General features: G+C 38.8%; 1 protein-coding gene across 3 annotated transcripts in view; it reads left to right on the top strand.

Moving 5' to 3' along the window:
* Positions 1-15,117, top strand: part of cdh23 (cadherin-related 23) — a 169,929-nt gene that overhangs the window by 38,246 nt on the left and 116,566 nt on the right. For all 3 annotated transcript variants that reach the window (XM_058058029.1, XM_058058027.1, XM_058058028.1), the window contains exons 4-6: positions 812-954; positions 2,848-2,895; positions 3,931-4,023. In XM_058058029.1, the coding sequence (XP_057914012.1) occupies positions 812-954; positions 2,848-2,895; positions 3,931-4,023 (284 nt within the window). The remainder of the gene's footprint in view (positions 1-811; positions 955-2,847; positions 2,896-3,930; positions 4,024-15,117) is intronic.

Here is a 15,117-nt window from a genome sequence, read left to right as displayed (position 1 = left end):
AATTGCAAATCTGTTGAAAGAAACACATTCTATTATAGCAACTGAACCAATAAAGAAATATTGTAGTAATAAAAAAGATTAAATAAAGAATAAACTACAAATCCTAACAAAATACAAATGTAATATACTAATATACCGTTATATTAAGCTACACCCACTAAATTTAAAGAGACAAAAATAAATACACACCTGTATTTAAGCCACAGGTGTCCATGGATATATGGACATGGGATATTTAGTTCACAGAAAGAGGTTAAAAACATTTCACGAAAGAAATGTTTTTTTCTCATCCTCCTCCTGGGAACTAAAAACTAAGTTGTCGTCTTCAGGTTCAGAACTGAACAGCCTCATAATTCCTTCATCACACACTTTGTCAGACTCTCTCTTTCTGTTAAGTGACGTGAGAGCGACAACTAATGTCTTGAGGAAAATTATCCCTTTAGCTTGAGCTGCCCTCATCACACAGTCGTCAGCCTTTCGAAGCCCCTTGGTGATAGTGGATTTTTTGACACACTCGAAAGAAATATACACTATAAACCTTGAAATCCGGTCTTCATTTCTCCTTTTGATGTTCACAGTGTCGGTCCTTAGCTCCAATTATAAGACGTTGGACACTTTTTTTTAATCAGAGTTCAAACAGAAGCTGTAGTAATCAAACTTACTTAAGATTTGTCAGATCACAACACGATCGCTACATTAAACTTCCAAACGTGATATTAGCATCCACGTCACTTGTCCAATTCACTACTTACAAAAAACGCTGTATTAACAAGACTGTTGGTTCATCTTGAAATTTCTTTTTGTCTGGCAGGTTCATCTGTGGCCCAGCTCAAGGCAAGCGACCCCGAGGGGGAACCCCTCATGTATGGGGTTTCCGGAGAGGAAGCCATGCGGTATTTTTCCGTGAACAAAGACACTGGTGTTGTGTGGCTTCGACAGCAGCTCGATCGAGAGGTCAGATCAGCATGCAATCGTACAAACAATTGTGTCAATGTTTGAACTTGATATATTATATACCATATGTGATCAAAAACTTAACAAAATCTTAAACAGCTGAATTTACATTTTACAGTGTTGGATCTAAAGAAGGTTCCATTCCATCCACCCCCAAATCAGATTTAGATCAGAGGAACATGCAGGATGATCCAAAAAAACAGGCATTGTGAACTGTAGAGTTGTCCTGTTGAAAAGGCCAGTCATTACCAGACAGATGTCGGCCTTCAGTCAGCCTCCTGCAACATCTCCACATAGCCAACTGCCGTTTGACGCCCCTGCACATATTGTTGTTATTCATAGTGGGATGTCCTTGCCAGTGGTGTTGAAAGCCATCATGACGGTCAAGGTTGTATTTTTTTTTCCATCAGAGCACAAAACTTTCTTCAACCTTTCAGTGTCCCAACTTTGGTGCTCTCGTGCAAATTCCAAAAGGGCAATTTTGTCGCGTTGAAGGAGACAAGGCTTTTGAAGATGTTTTTTGTTCTTAAAACCCTTCTCTCTCAGCTGCCGTCTGACGGTTATTGGACTGCAATCAGCACCAGTACCAACCTTCATTTGGGCCGAGGATGGTCCCATGTCTTGACGGACAGCCAGTTGGAATGGTGACATTTTTTTTATGGGTCTACCATTTGACTTTTTTTGTTCTATAACCCTCAGAAGTCTGAATGCCTTCAACCTGCAGCAATGGTGTGCTGCAAGAGGCCAATAATTTGGCTTTTAAAGGCTTATACTAACATCTGATGAACAGCCCATTTCAGTTTAATGATTGTTTGCAATAAGTTGTTTACTCATTGTTTTTGTCTCACTCCCATTTCTTGTTTTTGCTTTTCGAAGTGCTACATAGAACCTTCTAAAGATCCAACAGTGCAACATGTAAAATTCTTGCAATTCTTCAACTGGTCTGAAATTTTTGATCAGGAGTATATATGCAGTCACTCCTCACCACTTTTCAGGTCGGATTGTGTGGCTTAACTCTGTCACGGTTTTTCAAAATAAGTACTTTGGCTAAATGAATGAAAATGTTATTATGCAGCATTCAGAAGACGCATTCACAGACATGATGATATGTAGTAAAAAGTGGCTCTAATGTTACATTGAGAAAATGGACGGAAGTAGGGGAAAAAAGTAGGAAGTAGGCTGTCCAAAAACAATCACTTGTCTGTGAGTCTATTTTGTGTCCTATTTATTCATGCCTTATCATGATTTATGAATCATTATATCTACTACATTGAGTAATATGATTGTAAAGGTCACTGTATGGGTGTAATTTCATGTCCGGGGGCTCTAACAATGATAAAACCTATATTTAGAAGGACATTAACAGATTCTTTATGATCTAACCATCCATCCATCTATTTTCTATGCCGCTATTCTCATGAGGGTCGCAGGTATGCTGGAGCCTATCCCAGCTGTCTTCGGGCGCGAGGCTGGGTACACCCTGGACTGGTCGCCAGCCAATCACAGGGCACATATAGACAAACAACTATTCACACTCACATTCATACCAATGGACAATTTGGAGTCACCAATTAACCTAGCATGTTTTTGGAATGTGGGAGGAAACCGGAGAACCCGGAGAAATCCCATGCAAGCACCAGGAGAACATAGAAACCGCACACAGAGATGCCCAAGCGGAGATTGGGTGGCCTACATGCTAACCATTGACAGTATGAAAATATTACATTTATTAATAAGGAATCCTACTTTGCATAAAATCACTTATCACGGTCTGGTCTGGAACCAATTAACCACAAAACAAGGGATTGCAGTATATATACTTGTATACTTGTTACTTTCCAATAAGTCTTGCAATGTTTGAATAAAAATGTGATGTGTATTTGTCTTCATCAGACCAAGTCAGAAATGCAAGTTGAATTCTACGTGAGTGACATCCAAGAGGTAAAGAGCATATTTGATCCCTTTTGCTCTCTTGTCTTACATGTTTTTCACTTGTATTCCTCTATTATATTAACTCATGTAAACACACTAGTGATCTGTCCTCCGTTATGCAGTTTCCAATTAAGGATCAACCGATACATCAGCCGGGTGATATATCAGGACGATATTTGTGTTCTTTACTTGAATCGGTATCGGCTGATACGCGCGTGGGTTCGTTGTTTTGCACATGGTGGAATATTTATTCCTTTTAAAGTTGATAATGCAGTTTAAATGTGTGTTTATGAAAGCTGAATCCTACTGTGTACAGTTTACATTTAAATCAATATTTGTTTCAACTTGAGACCTGTAATATTTGTTATCATTGTCATTTTTTCATGTAAATTCAGGCAGCAAAAGCAGTATCGGCCCAAGCAAAATCAGCCCTCAGCTAAGGGTGATGGAAAAAAATTGGTGTCGGTATCGGCATCGACCCGAAAAAAAAAAACATATCGGTCGATCCCTATTTCCAATACATAATGGCATGTAACCCTCCCTTGTACATTCATAGAGTCTATATTAAAGCTACTATATGTCATTCTTGAAGCCAGATATTTATCCTTTTTTCCCCTTTCGTCTCCATCATGTATATGATTTTTGCAGCACAATCCAAAAAAGCTGAAGTGGTCATCGTACAAATTAAGTAATGGGGCGACAGAATCATAATAGAGCATAAAGAAACATTGCCAAAGTGTTCAGTACAAAAGTACAAAACATTGGAATGATTGATCACTTAACTACAGAAACGACCAATAAACATGAAAAACAAGTTTAAAAACACTACTTGTGAATGTAAACAAAGGAGTATTGTCTTTATGTGACCTTCACCCCCCCCAAGTCAACACTTTGAATCAATTTCTAACAATTTGTGTTTGGTATAACACTTGCTGAAAGAAATATTTTAACACATTCTGCCAACTTCTTGGAGTTGGGGTTGTGTGCTGCGAATGGGAGTACTTTGTGAATGGAAATACTTTACCTCGACATTTCCTCCCTTAGGTGGTCAAAGACACAGTCAACATTCAGATTGGAGATGTGAACGATAATGCACCCATTTTCCATGGGCAGCCTTACACCGTCCATATCCCAGAGGTAAGCCGGAAAAGAAATGAGAGAATAACTTCCTGCATCTAGTAAGGTGATGCTTAAATCTTACCTTGGTGTTGCACTTTTACTGAACAGGCCCGCCCTTTCCTTGCAGTAGATTTAAAGAAAATGACAAATCCTCACATAAAAATGTAATTAGAATCAGCATAGGGAATTAGGACAGGTCACAAAGGAACAATGGAAGTAAAAAATACATTATATGAAAACCCTGGGGTAACAACGAGCACTGTTACACTAATGATAATGATTTACTGCATGATTTTGAGAATTTTCTTCCTGTTGAGGTTTAAAGAGATTGCGCGGCCTACCGATAGGAAGGAAAAATATTTGCTGTTGAAAGACCTCAATCGCTTTTCTTCTCACACTTTCTTGTCCTCCCCTGTCCTCTTGCTGGATATGGTACCTCACTTCTCTCCATTCCGCTCCTCTGTGCCCCCTCGCTCATCTAATCCATGATATGAAGTAATTGCCAGAATGGAGTGGGGGACTTCAAATAGGGTCTAAATCCACACAGGCACATAAGCACACACACACACACACACACCATGTTGTGTTTATATTGAGTCCTTACCATTTTCTGAGTCTTCACCAAATCTTCAAAGCCGCTGGATTTTTCTCCCTCCAATCCATAAAGCCAGGCAAATAAAGAAGGAGAAAGTAAGCACCATTTACAGAAGGCCACCTAGCAGGTTATGTTCTCTCCTTATGCCCAAGCTACACCTTTATTACACATCCTAACATATTCATCCATGTATGGAGTCTAATAGCACACACTATCGTGTATAAGGCGGGGGGCAGTTCAAATGCAGCTGTCCACTTTTGGAAGTGATTTCATCATGTCACCTTGCATCTACCCCTTTCTCCAATTGTCATGGTTCTACCCACCTTTTGTTAGAGTGATATGACCTCATTACCCCCATGACATAAAGTGTCTCTGGCATAGGAAGCAAACATGTTATGAACATTTTTTTTAGTCTTGGCTTTAAATTGTATGTGATGTCCTTCTCTAGAAAAATATATGACTTTATTGTAAAAGTCTAGTAACCTTATTCTCTCTGAAAATCTTTAAGTAAATAATTGAGTTAATCTTCCATCGTATTAGTCAAATTCACTCTTCCATTCAGCAGAACATATACACTAAATAACCTCATTGCATTTTACTTCATCAAGTTCTAGCTGGCTCTGTGTGTGTATTTCAAACAACAAATATAAAGTCCTTTTATGTAGAAGGACAGCAGTGACAAGCACCACCCCTTTGCAGTGAGTTTCTCGTTTCTCTGTATTTTATTCTACGATATAAAGGAAAAACTGCACTTTTTGAGGAATTTTGTACAAAATGTTTTTGTCTAAACATATAAAAAACGATAAAAAGATACAGCTCATTACTGCATAATAATGGGACATGCTACTTACAAAGACCACTATTAAAACACCTCCAAAATACATTTTATGATTTTATTAGATACATGCTGTGACCATGTAGTTGTGATACAAGAGTTTCTGCTAAAATAAAGAAAAGGTATACAAAACTGTGGTGAGACCAGTCATGTTGTTTAACCTAGAGACAGTGCCAATGAGGAAAAGACAGGAAGCAGAACTGGAGCTAGTACGAGTACATCAGAGGGACATTACATGTTTGAGGCCTTGGAGATAAAGTCGGAGAGGCCAGACTAAGATGGTTGGGACATGTCCACAGGAGAGATAGTGAATATATTGGTAGAGGGATGCTGCCAGGTAGGAGGCGTAGAGGAAGACCAAAGAGGAGGTTTATGGATGTAGTGAAGGAGGACATGAGGGTAGTTGGTGTGAGAGAGACCGATGCAGAAGACATGGTTTAATGGAGGAAATTGATTTGCTGTGGGGACCCCTGAAGGGAAAAGCCCAAAGAGAAAGAAGAAGCTCTGTATTGCATTCAGGTGGTTCATGATAATACCTACAGTATTTTTACCGTATTTTTGTCATTCTAATGACTGAGAACTTGGAAGTACTTGCAAGTCTCTGGTGAAGCAAGTTGCTAGCATTCTAATAGTCACAGTCACACAGTTCAGTAAAAAAATGTGAACATACAATGTTAGTGTACAGGACACCCTTGTTGGTGCAACACTGAAACTAGACACTTCAACACACATCTTAGTGTACAGTACGCCCTTACTGTACATTCGGGTGGTCCTGATTCAGCACAGTAGTGATCAGATGAGCAGAGCCTGGGGGTTGTGTGTCTTAATGCCATTTTAATTAGTGGAGCCATAAAGAGGGTGATAGGAAGCAGGTGTGCTCCTCATGTTTCCTCTGCCTGTGATAATGAGTTGGCTCTATTTGCAGTACAGAACCACACACGTCACCATACGGAGTCTAAATACAAGAACAGTAACACCAGGAATAATGATTAGATAAAGCAGCAGATGGGTCCCATCTTAAATCAGACCAGATACATTACATGCTGAGAAAGTTTCAAAATTTTATGGGGATAACTGATCTTTTCTACCAGAAGTGATAAATAAAATACAAATGCAAATCCACAAAGGGCATCTCCTGTGTTTGAGAACAGCATAATACACATAAGATTATGTGATTTGGCACGCAAACAAGTGGTGTTAAATTATTTATATCGTTTCTCTCTGTTTACTGTTGTACAGTATGTCGAGTAGACGAGCAAATTCCTCCTCATCCCTCTTCTTTTTCATTCATATATGTGTCACCTGCTCTAAACGCCGGTTGATTTGCTGCTCAAATGTCAGTCCTCCAGTATAAACATATATGTATAAACATATATATATATATACATATATTCTTATTTATAAAATGATTAATTTCATAGTTGAGGCTTAGAAAAACACATTTACAACCTTCTAAATACAATACAGTTTTTTAAGATGAGTGTTGCTAGAATTGTTTTTTCTGGGCGAGCTTAGTGGCAGGTGGACAGGAAGTGATGTCAGGGGTTCAGAGTAGAATTTTAGTTTGGGGTGGGTTACTGGCTCAACAGTGACTTGTGTATTTATTAGGGAATATTTTACAATACCTGCAATAAAAGTCTGGCGTCTGTGTGTTTCAGCGAACAAATTTACATGACTGACATGTCGTGACCAGTGTGGAATACTACCTATCAGTCACAGCATCTTTGAATGCGTCTTCTGAATGCCTTGTTTAAAATGCTTAATTTAGACAATATGCATAGATTTTTTAACAATAAAAGGGCTGACTATTTCTCCAGGGTCAGTGCTATGTAAATAGCTGGATGAACACTGGATGTAACCATGTTTCCAATACATGTGTTTAATTATGGCAGTTCGCCACAAATACATATGGGCATATGGGGACCACACACGCATGAATCACTCCAATAGCAGATCAGCACTATGCATGATCCACAGTCCGCTTTTTACCCACACCCGTTCTTGTTCGCGATCAACGAATCAGCGATCGTTTGACTAGGAAAACATCTATCATGGCGTCCCTGCCAACATGGTCTAATTCTTCAACAACTTCTGAAGGAAAACACCAAAAAGTGATGAACCAGTGCCTCCTAAACAAGTATTTTATTAGCGGCAGCAAATCAAATGATGGCACAGGTGAGTGAATCACATTGCTGTGACAATTTGAAGTGGTCACAATGAAACACCACCGATTAGATCCAATACCAAGTGCTGATTTTGCACAAGCTACAAAATCTAGCGCTTCCATTTCTCTGTGTATTTTTCTCACCTTTGCTTCACAAATTATTGTTTGACCATTGAGCATTTTTTCTGGATTAAAAACACTTTACTAGTACACAAATGTGTCTATTCAATAATGTTTCATTGTGGTGCACAACTTATAAATATCACTGCTTACTACGATGTGTAAGGTAGTATGGCATGCCATGTTAACATACATCTCCACTATTTTTTTTTTAGGCACAATGTTTATTCAATCATGAATGTACTTTTATTTATCAGGGCAAAGTGCCTAGAAGTCTCTTGACAATCCAGATTTCCATGCAACGTCATGATCTATGTAGGAAAACAACCACAAGAAATGATAATCATTTCATCTTTATTTGAGATTCTCATGTGATGCCACAAAAATTAGATGATGTCATTATGGCAGTCTTTTCATTTTACATGGGGCAATTTCGGGCAAGTAGTTCTCACCTTAAGGATTCCGCATGGGCAAGTCATTTTTGTTTTTAATGTAGAGCCCTGGACACATCCAAAAGAAATCCCATACTTCCCATTTAAAACAACTCCACATAATATGAATGATGAGTTGGATTCAGCCAACCCAATGATGATTCGGATCTGCTCTCGCTGTATCTCCTGTATTGTAATAGATTGTTGTGGTTCCGAATGGTTGCTAGTTGACTGGCTCGGGCCTCAAAGTGAATTCTGGCTGACACTAAGACCCTCAGCCCATAGGGAGGGATGGTGGGATTTAAGAAGACGGGGAGGAAAAAAACAGATAAAATAAGAAGATTAAATGAGAGACACTCAATATTTTATCCTTCCCTCGCTACACTTTTTAACTTTTTTCTTTTACTTACATTCTATTGTGTTCCCTGCTCCCACTTTTCTCCAGGTCTCTGGAATCTGCTATAAGCTTGCCATACTTTGAAATTATTTAACATCAGATGTTGGTCTTTGTTTGATGACTGTCTTTGTATTTTGTTCCTCCAGTCCTCTGTGATTACCTGCATTGTTTCCTTAAATTATGGCCCAGCCTCTTCCCTCATTGAGTTGCTTCTTTTTGCAGTTAATCCTCATTATACTGTTAATACTTGGACTCACTCAGTTCAGACATTCAGGATATACAGTTTCCAGTGATTCTGTTATTGTTTTTTTTCTCTGCCTTCAGTGTAGAATTATTCAGTGGAGAACTGAAGGAAGTGTCTTCGGGCTAAAGACTTGGGGATAAAGCACACCTCCGACTGCACTGATTCAATGGGTTATTTCCTGCATTCGTTTTTCAGATAATGGTCAAATAGCCCCCCCATGCTGCTTTTGATCCAATGATCCATCTTGTATAGAAGTGACCTCTTCTTTGCACTGAACAACACCATTCAACCCAGTTTTATATTGTAACTCACAGCTTGTCTTCAGTAATTGCTATTCCCCTCGTTTCAGTCTCGTTTTGGTCTTTTCAGACTACCGGCCTGACGTCACTCACATGTCCAGCATCCAAGTCGCCTCCCTGAACTTTGATTCCTCCATTTGCTTTGTACTCATCAGCTCTTTTGTCTATGCTTGACAGTCCTGATTAGAACATGCAGTAACATGATGAGCCTCTCTCCACTAATGTGGTCTTTTAAATCCCACTCACTCATTTGAAGCAGGTCCACTGCATATGGTGACATTACCTTCAGACTCAAGCTGTTAAAGCAGCTGTTGCACAAATACTGTATTTCAGCCAGGAACCATTCAGCAAGTTCTTTCCGACATCATTAATGACGACTGTTAGGTTTGTGGTGAGTGTGATTTTCATTGTCTGATGTATTCGTTAATGCATGAAGGTGATTTCTTGCAACAGTCATTTCTTTTTTTTTCCCAGACATCACCAACTACATGAATTCGTCCAGTCTCAATTGAGCCTTTATTGATGCCACAGGCTAAATATGTGCCAGAGGGTGTATTTGTAGCTAAAGCATATGGCGTTTGCTGGCATATGGTGCACCTACATGTGTGAATTCACACTTCACTTAAACTGAATACATTAAGTTGAAGACTAACTGAACACATATACTGTGTTTGAATTACGGAGTGGATGTTCTTCTAGAACACGGGTATCTAAACTTTTTCCTCCAAGGGCAACATGTCTGTGTTGTGCACTGCTGCTACTACTACTACTACAGTATTACTACGGCAACAACTACTGCCTCTGGAAATAAACCATTTGAGACAAAAATTAAAAATTGGGAGTCGCTTTATCACTGAGTACTCTCATCATTGTAACATTACTGATACTTAGTGTCCAAAGTAAATTACACATCAAAATGTATCTGATGCATATTTGAATGGCTTATAAATTTGCATTTTTGTTCATTTGGCAACTTTTATAGTTGATAAAAGCTTAATTTAGGCCATAAATACGTCAAATTTGCTTAAATATGCATACTTTTTAAACTAATAGAATGTAGTCAAACACAAAACAGGGCTTTATAAATAGTTTTTGAAAAATTGTGATTAAGTTATGTTTGTTTCATTCAACTTTTTCCTGATTTTGGATTAGAGTACAGCAGATCTTTTGATCCGCATACTGATTTTGGCTAGAGCACTTTATATTCCGGATGCCCTTCCTGACGAATACCAATGATGCTTACCAGTAAGTGAATCCACAAAATTTGAGGCACTGATTGGTGCGGGACGACTAATGTCACAGATTTTATTTTATTCATAAATATATCGGTACATATGTATATCTCTTGCATGACAGCGGTTAAAGCTAAAAAATGCTACAAAGGCATTATATGCACTATGTGACTTGTGATGTTAAATCACCTCCTCGTTCTCTATTTATTTTTCTGTCGTTTAACCCACTGAGCATGAAGAGCACCTTGATTTACAAGCCATGTAGCCATGGTGCATATTTATCCGTCAAAAAAGAAGAGGCTTCTGCTAGAGAGTGACCACCATGAGATGAAGAGAGAGAAAGACAGGCCGTAAGAACAAGAGAGGTAAAGAAAAGGAAAGTGGGAGAAGACAAGAAACGACGCCATGAGTGGGGCAAGATTGAAGGGAGGGAGAGAACGGCTTGCACTCCCAAAAGCCATTAAAGTTTGATTCACCCACTCCTTACTCTTTGAATAAATCAACCTGTCAGTCCCACTCTGCCTTTTCTTTCAAGTGTGTGGGGACCCTCCCCTCCATCCCAGCCCCCACAATGCCTTCGGCTCTCTCCTTGCCAATGACTCTCACTTGGCAGGATTGAGAATTCTGACAAGGTTTTAAGATGATCGTTGTGCATCTTTTTAGTTTCTTTAATTTTTTACATGCATGGGATCACTTAAACATTTCAAAGGGAGTTGTTTTTTTTAAGTGTTAGTGGGAACAGGTCGGTGACCATTTCCACATTTTTCCTAATTGAACTTTAAAGATCTTTGCAGATTCCTCAAATCTGTTCCAGGAGTTTTCCAAAAGAAAGTTCTGACTGATATTTGACTTACGTATCCAAGAGAACATGTACTGTATCACTTGTGAAACTTGAACAGGGGGCTGCACGGTGTTCAAGTGATTAGCACGCAGGCCACACAGCTAGGAGACTCTGGTTCGATTCCCCGCTCGGGCATCTCTGTGTGGAGTTTGCATGTTCTCCCCGTGCATGCATGGGTTTTCTCCGGATACTCCGGTTTCCTCCCACATTCCAAAAACATGTTAGGTTAATTGGCGACTCCAAATTGTCCATAAGTATGAATGTGAGTGTGAATGGTTGTTTGTCTATATGTGCCCTGTGATTGGATGGCCACCAGTCCAGGGTGTACCTCGCCTCTCACCGTAAGACAGCTGGGATAGGCTCCAGCATACCCGCAACCCTTGTGAGGATGAGTGGTACAGAAAATGGATGGATGTGATGGGATTTTATTTTTATTTCGTTTTCAAGAGATCTTTTTTTGAAGAGGTCTGTGATTGATTAAATGAAAACTGAAGGACATGAGCCCAACATTAAAAATGAATTGATCATAGATCACCATAGTCTTGTCTGTTGCATAGTTGACATACAGTCAATCAAAGTTTTTTTTTTTCAAGGATCTTAAAAACTAAAAACTGTACAGTGTCACAGCCTCAGCAACAGCCATCTCTCATCCAAGTTCATCTTTTTTCTCCTTTTGTCATGTCCTCATCATTCTGTATATTCTGTAATGGATAAGTAAGGTTTGTGTTTGACTGTTCCTCTCTCATTTAGAAGAGAGGGGGAAGAAGGGAGGAAACAACAAGCAGTCTAAGAAACACAATGCAAATACAGTTACATAATGTGACCGGCAGGTGTCATATTCTTTGTTGTGTAGTGGTTCCATTTGTAATTGTAATATCACATGCAATGATAATTTAGTGGCAAAATCTGATCTAATTTAGGTAAAAAAAAAGAGCGATAAAAGGAGAACTCTGGAACTATGATTCTGTGAGTTGCAATTGCTTTATGAATGGGATGATTACACACATTCCTATTCTACTTTTAGTGTTATTAGTGTTGACTTTTTACTGCTATGCCATCAGCCTTTGGTGGTTGGAGAGATTTTTGTGTTCTTTCCACCCATGTCCAACATTGAGGGAAATGTTGTACTTTTTGTGCTTACTTATGGCTCTCGTCCCTCTGTCTTTTGTGCTGCAGAGCTACATGAAGTGATTGCAAATGGCAGTGTCACGGTTTATCTGCACATGTTGTTGGTCTGTGCATTTCACTTTGTCAGCTTGCCTCTCACTTTAAGTGTTGCTTGTTCGGGATTGGTTCACTTCTGTTCTACTGACACTAAAGCAGAATAGTCATTTGTAATCATCCCGTTGCAGTGAGGTGGGGTGTATGGACATGAGAACAACAGTCCGCTAGCCCACTTTTTACATGCACAATTGCAAAAGCCATAGACAGTCATACATCCGTCTAATTGACTAAGATGTGCAAAATTAGGGACCCTTAGTTTATGGTTCAGTTAAAGAACTCGTTTTTTGTTATTAATCAGTTTCACAAGGTCCAACTCTAACTGAAACATATGACAACCGCATACATTTTTCCCATAAGACACAATGTAAATAAAATTAATCAGTTCCATACACCCAATACTATTCATGCAAAACACATTTTATTGAGAATAATTGTAATTTTACATCCAGAAAACAAAACAAAATACATATAAATGATGATTGAAGTGGACAAATGTGCATTTAACATTACTTTTAATGTTATTGAAACTTGTTGGTAAACACAGTGATGAGTGGACACTGATTCACTCCATTTTGTTACTGAAGTAACTGAAGCATACTTGCTCACTGGAACTGCATTGTCAAATTCAGCAGCAAAATATTAATTCAAGGAACCTTTACATTACAATCCTACAGTGCATCAATAGTCTTTTTTTGTAGCCATAGTTAATTTAAAAAAATGTCTATAGTGTCCCAAGTCTAAATTAACTTTTTATGCCATTTTAAAATGTTGTTTGATTTATTTTTTTGTAATATAATGAAATGAAAGCTGCATTTTGTTATGGTATATGTTCAACGATGGGCTAATTATGCATTGATGACATGGCGTATGGTTCTTCTGCAGAAAAACACCTCAGGCATTAAGCTGCATGGGAATAGAGCCACTCTCTGCCCTGACAATACAGCATTGCCCACTACAGATAGAAAGAGACATTGATATTGAGTGCGGTGTACCTATAGGAGGAGCAGGTAGCAGAACGGAGATTCACAGGTCCAGAGGTCACAGTGGACTAAAAAAACACACGAAAGACTTGAAAAGAAGTGCACACTGTGATTCAAGGAGAGTGGAGAGATGGGTAGAGTGGGTAAGAGAGGGGAGCATCGCTTGAAAAAGTTCATTGTGCATTAAATCCCATATGGTGTTAGTGAGAAAAGATGGAATTTACTGGAGGTGCCTTGAGAAAGTCATGTAGTCAGACAAACGCAGGAACAGGATCATGGAGCAAAGCATATGATGGTTCAGGTTGGGGGTTTTTGTTTGGTTTTTCAGCAGTGCTTCTCATATCCCCATGCCCATACAAAGTATCATTTACAGAAGTAATACAGTAATCCCTTCATTCTATCCTGGTTTTCCAAAATATAGTATTGCTACGTCATGATGTTTCTTGGTTGATTACAGGCTATTATTAGCAATAGGAAGCACATTTGACTTTTGAAGTATTTCCAAGCATAAACATGGCTAACTGAACTAAAATACATATATACATATATATCTACATTATAGAGGCAAATATGTGATATGTAGTATTCTGTGCTGGTCACTCTGTGTCAGTAGTGTTACGATAATGTTTGATGATACACAAGCACCAGGATTGATCACCGCTTTTGTTGCAGGTTTCATTTATAACACAGCAGGTGCAGTCAGCCCTAACTAGGCTACTGATGCGACGGCAAGCCACACCGAGCTAAAACTCAATGGTATAAAAAACTCAACACACTTCACTTCCTGTCCACCCCTTGCCCAGCTCCCCTAGGCCAAGAACACATTTAACACACATGAGCATGAGTCTTGTTTGAAAAAGGCTTATTTTCCATTATTATGTCGACTATATTGGATAATAAATGTGTAAAGGTGACTGTAGGGGTGTTGGTTCATGTCTGGAGGACTCTAGTAAGAAAGGTCATGAACAGGTTTTCTATGCTCTCACAACGGAAATATTTGTTTTCTAAATCAGGAAATCCACTTCACAAAAATGTAGTTACTGTATGCTGCGGTTTGGAACCAGCTCTGGAGTGTATTTGTGAGGTATGCAGTACTGCAACTATTCAGTGTGAACCATAGGCGGTAGGCAAACAAGGCAGCACTGGCTGGAAAATGTACACAGCAGCTGTTAATGCTAATGGAATGCAAAGACCAACAGAGATTGCAGGTTAATAAACAAATGGTCCTCTTCAGATAGCCCCTCACACCACCTTATGTCTTTAGGATAAGATGTGAAATGGTTGTGGCATTTTATGTGGAAATTTGAAAAATTGCGACATAAATAAGTACATAAAGCCAGATTGTCTTGCCTCCCAGGCCATGTGGATTTATATGATAATCAGCTTGACTCTAATTTGCATTTTATTCTGTTGAAAAATGACCTCTTCAAAGAAATAGATAATGCAAAGATATTTCATTCTAAGATAGTCTTTATAATGTTTTATTAGTTTAGAAAAAGGTTTAGCAATGTGAATTTTCATCCCCAAAGTGCACATGTGCATATGTAATGCTTGTATGTAGTGTAAGTGATAGCTTGGACTACATAGTCTATGATAGGTATAGCTTAAGCTTGCTAGCCATCACTGTCTCAAGCTTATTGTTTTGAAAGTGAGCCTTTGCCCATATTTACATATATACTATGCACTAACTGGGCACTTCAATCAACAGTCTAATTAGAGTCAAACTACAGTAACCTCAGTTAGTGATGCC

The sequence above is a fragment of the Doryrhamphus excisus genome, chromosome 20 (assembly GCF_030265055.1).
Source record: "Doryrhamphus excisus isolate RoL2022-K1 chromosome 20, RoL_Dexc_1.0, whole genome shotgun sequence".
NCBI lineage: Eukaryota > Metazoa > Chordata > Actinopteri > Syngnathiformes > Syngnathidae > Doryrhamphus > Doryrhamphus excisus.
The sequence above is the reverse complement of the archived record's forward strand: the minus strand, read 5'-3'. Positions and strand labels throughout refer to the sequence as shown.